Raw genomic sequence first — 14,999 nt, forward strand, 5'->3', positions numbered from 1 at the left:
GAGATATATCAGTAAATTCTTTGAATACACGCAACTTCGTCCTCGCAATTGCCGATGAATGAGATTTTCGATGTGTACTCGTATGCTGAAGATTTGATAAATTCGAGTCGATCTTCTTCGAGGTCTTGGATTAGCTAAACTTATTGCACGACCACGTTGGTCTTCCGCATATTAGTTAATTTTGTCTTTTCAAGAGGAGGATTCACGAGTATTTACGTCACAAAACAATTTCCATTGAAGGGTCCATTCCTGGACGGTATCCTGCAAGGCCTTTGTCAAGACCTGATACTTTTTTTCTAGATCGCCCAGTTGGAACAAATCAACAAGAAAGTGAGGAAATTTCTTGAGAAAGATCTCCAACAAGCTTTAAGATCTCATGAAGAAGGCACACACCTGCTAGGCCAATGCTGCTTTTTGCTTTATCTAGCTTGGCTGACACGCGATCCATCTCTCGGCCTTGAACAAGATGCATCTGAGCTCCGTAGGCAGTTACGGCAATGGCATCGACTTCAAACCGCTTGCGAGCCTGTAACAGCGAGAGTCCTATATGTGAGCCATACTCTCTGTGGTTTCTGGACATTTCCCGGAAGCAAGGCATTGATAGCGCGGCAGAAATGCGTGGAAGAAGACAGCTTACTTTTTCTTGAAGTGACTGCAATTCTATCAATTTCTTGTGAAGTTTTTCGATAGTTGCTTGGGGCTGACAAAGCAAACATCGGGTTAACTTGAATCAGCATAGATCTTTGACATAGGTCAAGTGAAGTTGATTGAGTCCGAGTAAGAAGGCTTGAGGATTATTCTTACATTTTTTCGAGCTCCCTCACGTCTAGCGATGAATTCGGCGACTTTCTGTTGTAGTTCCTTCTTGATGGTTTTAGATAAATCGGCCCTAGCTTGAGCTGAACTTATAGTACTATTCCGTAAATGCTCTAATCCAAGATTAAGTCCATCACCTTCGTATCCAATCGCTTCAAATAAATTAGATTTACTTAATCGAGTTAAGCGTTTAGCATAGTCGGATTCAATCGATGCTCTTTCTTTATAAAAATTTTCTAAATCTTGTAACATCTTTTCTGACATTTTACTTCTTTTTAGAATTTGTTGATATCCTGTTTTACCCCAGAATGAATTGCAAAATTGATCCGAAGTATACGGATCGGGAGTGTATGATTCATCATCACTACGACTACTAGAGCTTGATGTTTCGCTTGATTGGTTCGAAAGGCGACGTCGAGCTCGAAGATTGAACAGATCGCGAAAACGAGCCATTGGTTTGAAGTTATAAAAAATTCTTAGAGTCGATAATTATTGCTGAGTCCAAGTTTGCCCTGTGAGGATTGGACATGAAGGGGCAGAGGGGTTGAATGGTTATCATCCACAGCCGCTGTGCATAGACCTCCATCTAACCAAGGGGTCAGTTCGCTTCGTTGCTATCCATCTCTTCCATCATGACGCTGGTCCAGCTCAAAGACCATTAAAGGCAGTCGCCAGATTGAGCGATATTCTACTTGGTAGCTTTTCCAACAACATGCGTCTGTTTTGACCTTTTTAAGAGAAGTCCACAACAAAAGCGATTAATAGCGGCCAACATCTAGACAGACTCGTTCAGAATGTGATGCAAGTAAGGTGTAGAACATACAGCTCAAGATCAGATCTCATAGTGCCGATGTATACCAGGCGAATTTCGCAGGGTGAGCGTCTGCACTCTCGCTCTCGCTTCTTGCCGTAGTCAACTTTGCAACTCTAACAAGAGTTATTCACACAGAATGGCCATACTGAGTCATAATGAACACTCTCCTTCGGCTCCGAAGTAAATTGTGCACATGTACCCTATATCATCTCCTCGAGATACCGGTCGAAAGACCAGAAAGCATCTCAGCGTTGTGATCCGACAAACCACCTTGCAACAACATATGTGAGACCACTCGCGTGAAGATGTCTGTGGAAGCGGATGTTCAGAACAAAAAAGAATGATCGAATCGTTAAATTATCTGGTTTATAGCCAAATCATGAACTTGACCATATGAAAGATTGTGCCATACGAGACATCCTGCTGTGCAGAACTCTTTCAAATTCTCTGTGACCTCGACAAACACAAAGGCTTGCAGTCAGACGGATAGAATGATCACACCGATGGAGCTTGAGGGGATCGTTAATCGATCCCCTCAAGAGTCTCAAGGCTCTTGCAAACGAGAAAATGGTGGCGACAGAGACAAAGACAATTCTGTCGATGCGGTCTTTGGGATGCCAAATGGTAGTAATTCACAGGGGGAGGTTTGGTCCATCATCAAATATGCCATGTCTTCTCTTGTGAAGTGTGTTTGTTTTGATTCAGAATCATAGACAGAAGTTTCAATCAATTTCGTTAGGCGAGAACAACTACAGAACCAGGCGGATAACAAAGATTAATAAGCGCAATCATCATAAATGTTTCCGTGTGCGCCCTTTATTCTAGGCGGCATTGGGGGATTGTAGATTGTATATGAGGTGATGATTCCTCACTGGCTTTCCCTCCCATCCATACCCACATGGTCTTCCCAGTAGAGCAGAACTTACTGGCCCAAGACTTGCATACAGTATGCTGATGGATCCAACTTCAATGAGAGAGCCTGCGTAATAAACTTGTCTGCTACTCACCCACACCCTATGATCAAGCAAATATCAGGGGAAATCAGATGGGCCGTGTTTTTGAAGAACAGTCGCGAGAGCAACACTTTGTTCAGGATGTCAGGATAGTAAAGGTTAATGAGATAGCAAAATGCACTAGTAAATGTGAGAGTGTACGAAAATGTAAAACAAAAAATGACGAAGAAGACAAATGAAAAAAACGTTCTGAAAGAAAAAGAGAATACTTGAAAGGTCGTTATATTATACAGAAACAAAGACACCATATGATCACATTCATAATACTGTCACCATCTGAAAACATCAATCACTGAACATAATCACACCATACATTCACGTACAGTAAACAAAAACAAATAAACACAAGTTAAAGGTAGACCAATCCATTCACAACTAGAAGAAGATGTTCAGATGAATGTAGAAACTAGCATGATGCATGAGATCCCGCATTTTTACTTTTGCTTAGGAGTATTCCATCTAGGGAAAAAAAGCATTGAAGGTAAGCAAGGTGACTTGATGATCAGTAAGAGTGAAACAACGTACGAAAGATGCTTCATATCTCCGAGTCTTCTTGGTTTGATCAAGTGTCGAATGGTCAATAGAGCTCCGATCAAGAAACATAAGGCTCCTACTACAATGTATGCAATTCCTAAAAACGGGTTACGGCCTCCGATGAAGCTTACAGTTGAAAAGACAATCGATTTGGTGCCTCCAAATTGACTGACAGGGTAATCTAATCATGAAATGTAAAGTTAGACATGGAAACGAAGTGCAGAGGCGGAAGAAGGAAAAGGGCGCACTCATGTAGATATCAATGACATATGTTCCTGCCAGCATTCGATCGGTGTCTTGTCTGATGAAAAGCAAATCCCAGATGTGTTAAGTCAACCAGCATTCGATAGCATCCACATATCGTATATGAAGGGATACGACAAAGACTATAAACAAAAGGATTCTGTAGAGTCAACAAACCTGAAATAAAGCTTTCGAAAAGTGGGTAAGCCAGCTGTACGCATCCAAACTTGAAAATGTTCGTCCTGACTTAAATCAGGAATTGGATTCTCATCGGTATAACCATTAGGGTACCGATTAATCCAGAATGGAGGAGGAGCGACTTGTGAATTTGTATATTGAGTTTTCTTATACTTTGAAGCTTCACCACCCCATGCTATACCCTTTTCTGACATTTGATAGACTAATCCATTTGAGTTTGAGTTGGGTGGATTTAATAGTACAGGTGAAAGAAAGGTATCATTGAAAAGACTGTTCGCTATTAGTCCACATGGGTATATTGGCATGTTAGGGTTCGAAGGTGAGCGAGCCACAGGTTTACATTGATCATCTCGGTCAAGGGTGTCGATTGAGACAATCTTGCCTTTGAATTGACCTGTGGAGAGTGATTTAACGTATCGTCTGTGATTTTGATAGTAATTGGTGAGTTTATAATACATGAAAACGGGTGGGTCAAGTGGAACTGGAAGTTGAAACTGAAGGCGACATAGTGATTGACGGGAGATGTTCGCATCAGCCCTGAAGTTGGTCAAACGTGGGAAATTAGTTCAATTAGCGGAAGGAGTTAAACAATCTTCAAAAAACTAACTGGTTATTCACAAACAGCCAAGCGGGCGGAGCAGGAGCAGTGCCATTAGATGAGCTGATATGATAGGTGTATTTACTAGCCGGTAGCGCTTGAAAGCCATTGTTCGTGTCCCCACCAGCTTGAACTCGAGGTGCAGCCGTGTCACAATCAGTGTAATCGATGGTAAATTCTGTGACCTATGCAGTCCAGCATGACGGGATATCAACGAACGAAGATTCGTGAGACTGAAGGATATAATGTTGAGGTTTAAACTGTACATACTTTGTTACTTCCCCAAAGCAAAATACCACCGATTGGCGCGAAGATGACTCCGATGAGAAAGAAAATGGGAAGAACCGTCTTGGGAGTAAGGATCGGTTGCCAAGCTTTGAGACGCTGTTGCTTGAATGCGGTATCTTGAATTCAGAATGAAATAAACAAGCAAGTTGAGATCAGATCCATGAAGAAAAAGTTGAGATGAATGATGATACGAACTGGCAGGTCGGCGGGACCATTTCTGTTTATCTTCAGCCGTAGTATTGTTATTGGGATCTAGCTTTTGTGAAGACTTTCGATTGAAAATAGTCATGAGGGATGTTGTTGATGATGAACTTGAGAATGAGATGGTAGTTTTTTGATTTTCTTGATTTGGAATCGAATTGAAAGATTATAACAGCGGCCGGTCGAAAGCTCAACACAGCCTATCACAGCTCATTAGCCATGTCAGTAGTACGGAAGCCCCGACCCAGCACGGGGAGCCAGGCTCGTCTCGGTCCCAGAACCAGGTCGGCATAGTCTCGGCGGGGCTTCAAAGAAGATTGGGCTGACCCGGTCCGTGCCGTTGATGAGAACAAGAGGCAATTGGGACAACCCTGACAGTACTGTCAGGCCACTGGCAGTCAGGCCTTTCAGTGACCTGTCCCTCACCCGTGAAAGCCAGCATGATTATTTCACTCTTGCTTTCCACCACTTCACATCCCCGATGAAAGCTTGGTGAGACCTTTAATCACCGGTGTGACAGGCCCCGTGTTATCGTCCTCTATCCTCATCTCAGTTTCCCCCCTGGTCTAATCCGTCAATCACCACCTCTGTTTCACCACCTCACCCCAAGTTGACTGCAACTGTGATGCCTTCAAAAGACCCATGTTATTTCGGATCTCACTTTCACCGCATTGACAAGCTTTCCCAACTTACACGGCAAGGCGGGTTTCACCTATTCCGATCTTGAAAACGTGTCAGGTTTCATTTGTGGAAGATTTAATGGGACTCCTGAGTTTTTTACCTACAACAGGTAGAGCTGAAAGATTATGTAGAGAAGGATATTAGATCTATTAAGTAAGATTCCATTAGATTCAAAAATCAGAAAAAGTTGTGATTTTGGTCAAGATCGGTTACAACAATTTCCTGGTAGTTTATTCACTCCAGCTTATCAAACTTTCACTGCCAGCATAGATGCCTTGGGTTGAGAAATCTGAGGCATCATCCAAGGCAAATCCTCGGACAGACCTTGTCCGAGGTTTTCGCCCAAGGTATTTTTTTGCCATGAGAATTACCTTGGATCAAAACCTTGGGGAGCTTCTGTCCGAGGTTTTGCATCCGAGGATACCTTGGATTTTGTAATCCGAGGTAAATATGTTGGCAGTGTTTGGATCGAGTGAAGGCTAAGATTTCTAGTCTTGAACAAAAAGAAACATCTGAAGAAACATCTTGACCTTCATGATATCAAGATCTTATGGGGGAAATGAGAGATCTTCATGAGTGGATGACGACAAACAAAAGAACAATGTACAAAACGGTTGGTGCTTTCTTTTTTGCTTGCATGAATTCACGAGTTGCAACCAATTCACCTCCCTTTTCAAAAACACCAACAGCTTGAAAGAACACAAAGATTGAGACACTTCTTGAACTTCTGAATGTCTTGAGTGTTTAAAAAATGAATAATTTGTCATGACTTTGTCAATGTGTGGAATCTATCAATTCTATCACTTGTTACAACCAAGTAATGTAATATAAACAGTTAATTGATCTTCTGCATACATGCAAAAACCAAAAGATCAAGTAAACAAGATGGTGACTTCATTGCTTATCTGGACTCTGAGCTGTAAAAAAATTGCATGAGGGTTCAATCAAATTCTGTCCTTGTTAGTTATCTTGCTTCAATCAAAGTGGTCAATTTGAATGAAGAGACTTCAGACCTAACACAAGAATTAATGAAGCTCTTTGTTCTGATTCTCTTAGTGAGGTTTGAGTCTGTTTAGAGTGTTTACCATATAGATTGCTTGTTTTCTTTATTCCTGTGAGTAGTAAAGATTTGAGGGTTGGAATGAGTGAAAAGTTTGAATGATTTTTACCAGGAGTGTCTTTCGTCTGTTAAAGGGATGACCACAGTAAAGACAGGGGATGCAACAGGTGGCGGGTGACCTTTCAGTAACGGGTTATGACCCATGATTTCATGGGTTGTGGGTGGTACTGACAGTCAGTGTCAGTGTCAGAGCCTGACAGTCACGGCTCTCCTGGTGGCTGCGACCTCTGCCGTTGATAAGAAGTTGAGCAACTTAGAAGAAGAAAAGAAGAACACACTCATCATATTCACCAATGGATCAGTCAGCAAAGAAGGAGGAGGAGCTGCTGTGGTAACAAAATCTACTCATAAAACCATATCTCTCAGATTCCAAGAAAACTTTTTGAATCACAAAGCTGAATCAATGGGAATAGTACAAGCTACCAAATTGGCTAATGAAATTTTCAGAAGACATAGACCCCCTCTCACAGATCTTGCTATATTCAGTGATAATCAAGGAGTATTACATCTGATTCACGACACCCCTAGACAATCTTCAGGACAATACCTAATCATTAAAGTACAAACTAACCTAAAAAGACGACCTACTAATGCAAATATCAGATTGTGTTGGTCCCCAGGAAATACAGGTATAGAACTGAATGAGAAGGTGGACAAACTAGCTAAGAAGGCGGCAGCGGAAACGAATAACAAGATTACAATACCCACAAGTTTAGGTAGCCTCAAGAGAAGAACTAACAAAATTTTCAGCATCAAAAACATCACCTTTAAACCAGGGAAAAGCCCATTCACAACTCATCCAAAGGAAATTGCTAAAGGATTAAGCAATATTGAAAAAGGAGGGGCAGCATCAACTTTTCAGCTAAGAACAAAATATAGTCCTTTATACAAAAATGTATACAAAAGAAATTTAACAGAATCCCCTTTATGCTGTCAGCCCTGTGTACATATGCATGTACCCAAAGACTAACTTGTAACATAGATAACCACCTTTAGACAACTAATTACATGTACATAGGCCCTACAAAACATATGTAACTTGTAATAAATCATACATACGTCCTAATTACATATACATATACATGTAAAACCATATGTAATATGTAATAAAACACTAATTACACCTCATAACTCAGTGTCAAGAGTTAAAATGCTTATACTACATAAATTACATAACACGTATATGTAATTATGTAGTATTAATAATAATCATAACTAACAGTAATTAAACCCTAAACCACTGTAGTGATACAAACAAATATCACTACAGTTAGGTTTGGAGAGGAGAGTATATAAACTCCTCCTCTCTCAGCCTTCAGAGATCCTGACCCAAGCATTTTATTACACACTACTTTTAAAGAACAATTAAAGTTCTACTGAAGTAACATCAAGAGTCTTATAAATATAAGACTAGTGATATCTTCATTACTTTAATCAGTTCCTTGATTAAAAGTAAGTAATACCTTCACCCTTTCTGGATCCTCTACTTCCCCCAAGTAGGAACTCCTTTACACTGCGAAAATAATGTATTTTTCCAAGGTGACAAATGATTGACATCAATGCGCAAAATGATTAATAATGCAGAATTGATGCAGAAAAATGCAGAATTAATGCAGAATTAATGCATTTTTAATCATTTTGTGAAATAAATGTAATCATTTCTCACCTCAGAAAAATGCATTATATTTGCAGTGTTAGGTTGGTGACCTTCCAACAACCCAAGGCTAGTGACCTACATACAATTACTTCCAGGCTGGTGACCTTAAGAACAACCATAAGTTGGTGACTTTAAGAACAACCAGTGTAGTGACCTTTATATCACTCTTTAATCTGTTACTTAAAAGGATTAAAGGAAGGACCTTTGGATCCATCCTTCATTAATTATAACATTCATTTATTATAATTGTAAACCTCCTTTTCAGGAGTCACTTAACTGTAGTCTGTCTGGATTTATCCAAACAGACCAGTCCTTTTCCCTTTCCTCTTCTCTTCCTATATTTCTAGCTGTAATTACATTATATTTGAAATATAATTTAATCAATTGGAACCTATAAACCCCTACATTGCCCAATTTAGTGAGCCTTGAGTACTCATCTGAGCACCCAACCCTCACATTTGGGGGCCACATCGTGTTGAAACCCAGATTTCAACCTCAACTTTTACCAAAAGTGTGAGATTTCATACATCTAGACAAAGAATAAAAAACCACCAGACTATAAGATCAAGTGTGATTGATCACCAATCATCTCACTCAACTAACAACAGTCATTGCACACCCTTAATACAAAATTCTCAAGCATAACATACTAAATAAAAACAATCATCAATACATTAAGCATTGTGATTGGTCATCACACCACTCTCTTTTGACCAATCCATATCAAACACTTTCTCAACCAATTTACAAAATTGTTCAAAAAAAAAGAGAGAGAAAGGAAGGAACCTCATTTTTTTTTATCTTTTTAGTTGTGATTGTTGTTTTGTTTAGTTTTTTATCCTTGAGTAATACACTGAAATCATTTTTGAGTATTCTTTAAATCAAAACAACCCGAAACTGATATTACAACATCAAACGGGTCAAATATTTACATATACGAGATTTCGAGTTTTGAAAATCAACATTGGAAATACAAAAGTTCTTTTCAAAACACAACACATCACAAACAAAAGGAACAATCAATTCAGGATATCGCAGTGGACAAACACTCAGAAATCAGATCACAGTAAAGGAATAACGGGGAGCTAGACTCAAAATCGGAAATCGATTTCTTGTCCGATCGGATAAGCCACACCAAACAAATCAAATATATAGAAGTAAGTACTTGTACTCATCGATACAAGCCACAGTTCTCTTATTAGTTTTCTTTTATCAATTGTTATTATTCTCATCGTAATATCAGTCTTACTACATTTTTTTTTCTATCTTCCGAAAATTAAGTCCAGTACAGAAATATCAACCAAAGAATCCTACTTCCAAATTCAAAAGATTGTTCTACTCCAACTTACAACCGCAAAAGAAAGATCAGACGATCTCAGTTTTTAGCAAACAGGGTGACGAACAAGACCACAACTGATTAGTAAGTACTTCTAACAACTCAGACAAGTTGATTCCCATCGAAAGAACCTGTTATCCTTACTTACATTACTCCATCAATCTTCAAAACCTCTTTCAAACTATCAAATCAGTTTTTTATATAAAAAGTATTACTCATAACTCACCTATCTACATATTTACTTTAGAGAAAGGAACTAACACCTTGTTTTGAAATTATTCTTTTCTCTCCTGATTGCTTCCACTCAACATCCTTATATTTGAATTTTTTTAGTGTCTTTTCCGCACATTTTCAACTCACTCGATCTTGCCAACCACGGAACCCCAGCAAACGACCAGTCTGGTCAGCAAGCTGTAGGTGGTAACAGATCTCATCAGTCAACACCTGCAATAGACGGGTCCATTCTTGACTTCAAAGACGCTTACGGCAACGTCACTCAGGAGCCAATCGTTATCAATTCCACTGTTGCTACGCCTGTCCAAGAAGATCCTCTAGCAAACATAGACATCGACTCGGTTTGTTCGGACGATACAGCACAAGAACCACTTTGAACCGAAGGGCACCCACCAGATAATTTAGTCAACCAGTACAGAGGTATTTTTTTTTTCTTTTCTCCTCTTCAACTCTACTATATACATTTTTTTAACACAATACTTACATATAAAACATTGTATCTTTCTCTTGACTATCTGGGAATTGCACATTATCGTTGTTAGATAACAACAACAATCGTCCTAGTAGTCAACACCAAGGGCAAATTGAGCCAGAGAATCAGCAACCAATTGATTGAGGGGACGTTACTCAAGCACATCAACCAGTTCAAGGGACAAACAATCATTGTAAGTAGAACTGTGATATTAAACAAGAGCTAGTATAATCATCACTGACGAATAACAATTTTTTTTGGTATTATCATCTTCATTGAATTGTTTTTCTCTCTCTTCTTCTCTTATTATTATTTCTCCTTACTCTCTAAAAAAACTCCACAATATGTCTGCCAGAAGCTCCCAACCACCCAGAAGGGCAAGCTCCACCAGCACACGAGGGACAGGCAAATCCAAACGATCCGCCGAACCGAGCTCCAGGACAACACGGAGGTCAACAGTGGAATTATGGGAACCACTACCCGCATCAGGTAAGCCTGACCCAATACTGATAGAAAATCTGACCAAAGAAAGAGAAGCTAATAAAGAAACAATCAATTTGTTACTTGAAGACCCAGCAGCAACAGGCAGGGTATTATTACCAACCCCAGTATCCGGCCCATCTGGCAGCCCCAGTAGCTCAATACCCGCCAGCGCCGGTTCCAGCCTACAACCACCAACCTCAGTACCCCCCACACCCCTTGCCCGGTACACCGTCAACACCAACCAACTCCAGGGGCAAGCAACAACCCCAACCTACCTCCACCTCCTCCAGTTCAACCATCGTACCAACAAACCAGAGAGATGGAAGAAGCCCGATTACGTCAAGCTATCATCAACCTCAAACGCAACTTCGATGAGGCCAGAATAGCGAACAACAATTCGAATTTTTGACAAATTCTGGGTGCAGCCAAGGAAGCCCACAGAGAACTCAAAGAGTTCTTGGGAGGTCGTCGCCACCGATCAAGAGTGGAGGAAGTGGCGGGCTACAACCTGTACCACTTGAACCCTTGGACCATGGAACCGTTCAATTCTCCAAGACCAGGACCTTCCAGCCAATGTCGCAAGCGAGCTCACGACGAGGACATCAAGGAGATGGCAGAGAATGCCTCCAACCTTCTGGACATGATTTTGGTGGTCAAAAAGATGAAGAAGGACAACCGCGATCCAGACTCGAAAGGGAAGGGAAAAGAGAGGGAACAGTAAGTATCCTGCCCCCTCCTAGTTCTTCTTTTCATCATCACCCTTCAGTATTATTTACTGAGACACCTTTCACTGGACCACCTTTAGATAATGATCCCTCCAACTACTTGTCTCCTTCTATTGATTCCTTAAAGATAGAAGAAGATGAACTGGAACAGGTAAACAATCAAGGACTGTTCAACCAGTCAAATTTAGTTTCAAATCCCTCTTCAAAAATTTCTTCTTCCTCTATTGCGCTTTCACATCATGATTTGGATTTAGATGAACTGATACAAAGAAAATCTTATGCAATTTATCAATGTGTTGAACGTTTACAACCCAACTTGACCCTATTAAAGAATCAATGTGAGCATAGTGAGCAAATGAGATTGAGAGAATTCCAAGTAAACTGCCAAATACATAAGTCATCCTATGATGATACAATGAATAAATTTACTGAGTTGAGAGGAGAAATTATAGAAGTCAAAAAGATCCTTGATAAAGTCAACAAACAAGATTATTATCAACAACTCTATAGTGATTTTGTGAGTAAGTTATCAGAAATAAAAGAAGAACTGATTGAGTCTGAAAAAGAAAAAGAAAAAATTCAAATAAAGAGTCAATCTAAAAACAAAGGCAAAGGAAAAGAACAAGCACCTTCTAGTAACAATAAAGAAACTAGTGCATCAACATCAAATACAAGTGACAACGCTAAACAAGGAGAAACAGAAATACAAACTGAAAATGTTACACCAATGTATAGTCTAAACAAAACTCAAGCTCTTGTATTACAGATTAGAGGTACATTGAACAAAATAATTGATGAACCAACACGTAAACCTTCTGAACAAAATATGGTGAAACAAATGACAAATTTAGCTAGTCAAATTGCTACACGTATATCAGAAAATGAAAAGAAATTGACATCCAAACTCAACAGTTATGATAAGAATTTTCATGAGACAATAAATAAATTGTTGCAGGAGAGAAATCAAGATAAAGTAAGCATCAGGGAGACAAGTGACGCAATAATAGGTGATTTAGCTGAAATGAGAATTGCACTAAAAAATCTAGATGCTAAAGTAGATAAACAAATGAAATTACCAATTAAATATCTGTATAATAAAATTGAAGAGCTCCTTGACAAATTTGGGAAGCATGAACAACATGTGACCTCTACAATTGGTGAAATGAGAGAAGACACAAACATGAACAAAATCCGTGAAAATTTAAATCAGCAACAACAAAAATTTGAAAGTGGTATGATGAAATCATACCATGCTCTACAAGAAAACATAAACGATAATTATGAGCAATTACAGAAAGAATTATTGCTCAAACAAGAAATGCAATTCAAAACTTTCACAGATCAAACGTTTAAAAACCAGGAGATTTTTAACAACAAGTTATTAGACAAGAACAATGAGATACAGAGAAAATTATTGGAGATGGATGATAATGCAAATACTGCAAGGCTGACAATTATACAAGAATTTCAGCGTAGAATAAATAACAATAATGGTAGTCCAATACCAGCACACCAAAAAAATTTGAGTGCAGTCAACAGAACCTTCAATTTACGTCCTGAGGACAATCAAGGAGTTGATCCATCACTTAGAGGAGACGCCAGATTTAGACAAAGCACAACAGATCCGCGAGAAAGAGCAGTCAGCTATGTAGAACCCTTACCGTGGAATAGAGATTCTCAGAGCCCAACAACTCGTGAAAGAACAATTGTAAGAGATGAGACACTTCCACCTCGTGAAAGAACAATTGTAAGAGATGAGACACTCCCACCTCGTGAAAGAACAGTTGTAAGAGATGAGACACTTCCACCTTGTGAAAGATCATTCATGAGAGAAGATACTGCTCAAACAGGTGTAACAGAATCTGCTAGAGAAGATAACTTGACTAAAGCATTGACCAAACTGTGGCCAACAGGTAGAGATTGGAAAAAATTTAGCGGAGACAGTGAATATAATAATCCAAATGATTACATTGACTGGTGCGATGATTTGATCATCACCCTAAAAATGGACCCTCTGGTTGTTGTAAGCCATTTAGCTACAGCTTTTATAGGCACAGCAGGACCATGGTACATGGATAAACGTAAAACTAAGGGCGCCATGACGTGGGATGAGTGGAAAGAAGAAATTCATAAGAGATTTGGTGACAATGTTTGGAAAAATAACATGGAAGATTTATTTATGAACAACAAATTTGATGCTAATATACACACAGATCCCACAGCTTGGTCTTTGAAGCAAAAGAAGAGAATTTCAGCTTTTGATCCAGACTCCTCTGAAGACAGAATAGTAAATAAAATCTTGAATAAAGTGGATGGTGACGCTAGAAATGCAATCAAAAGTCAACTCTCTACATTGTACAAGTGGGACATGTTTCTGATGGTATTCAAAGATATTTTTGAAAATACGACCATCATCACAAAGAAAAGATACTTGAATAGACCAAGGAGACCATTTATTGACAATAGAGCTACCTTGAAAGATGATAAAATGCAAGGACCCTGTAGTACAAGAGTTCAACCAAGTACATCACAAAGGAAACCTTCTAGAGCATGCCCAAACTGCGGAAGTAAAGATCCAAAACATCAGTGGAGAGGATGCAAAGATAAGAAAATAGATGTGATTGAAGAAGACACTGAAGAAAGTGATAACATGAATGATGAGTTTGACTTTCAAGGAGGACAACTTTCAGGAGATTCAAGTTCAGACAGTGAAGGAGAAAATCAACAAAATCAACATCAACAGAATGTCTGCATGATTGATACTCATTAAGATAATGAAAAAGATGTCAATGTATTGCAAGCTGAAGCAGATGCACCCGCGCCTCCTGTAACAAGCGACTACGAAGTCAAAGGAAGAGTGGCACACACCATCAACTCTGAATCGAGTGCACAGCCCAGAGCACATCAGATGCACTGAGCTGAATAATTTGTGACATTGAAACAACTCAAATTGAACTTTTTTCAAGTGTAAATAACATTTCTAATGTTTTAATGCATGTCCCATCAAAGAAGGATTTTACTTTTTCATCTTATCCATCCTTATTCACACAAGGTTTTGTCAGAGCGCTCTGTGTGACTCTCAGAGCGCTCTGATAGGGCCCTCACAGCAGTACGGGAAGCCTCAAAACACTGTAGAGCAGCTTCACATCAGATTACAAGTGCTTCACAGCAGTGCGGGAAGCCTCAAAACACTGCAGAGCAGCTTCACAGATTACAAGTGCTTCACAGCAGTGCGGGGAGCCTCAAAATACTGTAGAGCAGCTTCACATCAGATTGAAGGAGCTTCACAGCAGTGCGGGAAGCCTCAAAATACTGTAGAGCAGCTTCACATCAGATTGAAGGAGCTTCACAGCAGTGCGCAAAGCCTCAAAATACTGTAGAGCAGCTTCGCAGCAGTGCGGGGAGCCTCAAAATACTTTAGAGCAGCTTCACATCAGATTGAAGGAGCTTCACAGCAGTGCGGGAAGCCTCAAAACACAGTAGAGCAGCTTCACAGCAGGAAATACAACACCTCTCAAAGTGGCAAGTATTCAGCTATGGATCAAGATTCACATGAAGTGACTTATATTAATAAACTAATAACACC

At 39.6% G+C, this 14,999-nt stretch overlaps 2 protein-coding genes across 2 annotated transcripts; both read right to left on the bottom strand.

Moving 5' to 3' along the window:
- Positions 1-189: 189 nt before the first annotated feature.
- Positions 190-1,269, bottom strand: MELLADRAFT_68858 (uncharacterized protein; the record flags this gene model as incomplete). The annotated part of the gene is made up of 4 exons (XM_007417562.1): positions 190-296; positions 394-526; positions 638-700; positions 805-1,269. The coding sequence occupies 4 exons, from the start codon at positions 1,267-1,269 to the stop codon at positions 190-192; spliced, it is 768 nt and encodes a 255-aa protein (XP_007417624.1).
- A 1,421-nt stretch (positions 1,270-2,690) lies between these two features.
- On the bottom strand, positions 2,691-4,873 carry MELLADRAFT_50780 (uncharacterized protein; the record flags this gene model as incomplete). The annotated part of the gene is made up of 7 exons (XM_007417554.1): positions 2,691-3,102; positions 3,169-3,358; positions 3,426-3,478; positions 3,598-4,155; positions 4,226-4,401; positions 4,487-4,620; positions 4,700-4,873. The coding sequence occupies 7 exons, from the start codon at positions 4,791-4,793 to the stop codon at positions 3,078-3,080; spliced, it is 1,230 nt and encodes a 409-aa protein (XP_007417616.1).
- Positions 4,874-14,999: the final 10,126 nt, after the last annotated feature.

The sequence above is a fragment of the Melampsora larici-populina genome (assembly GCF_000204055.1).
Source record: "Melampsora larici-populina 98AG31 unplaced genomic scaffold MELLAscaffold_75, whole genome shotgun sequence".
Taxonomy (NCBI): Eukaryota; Fungi; Basidiomycota; class Pucciniomycetes; order Pucciniales; family Melampsoraceae; genus Melampsora; species Melampsora laricis-populina.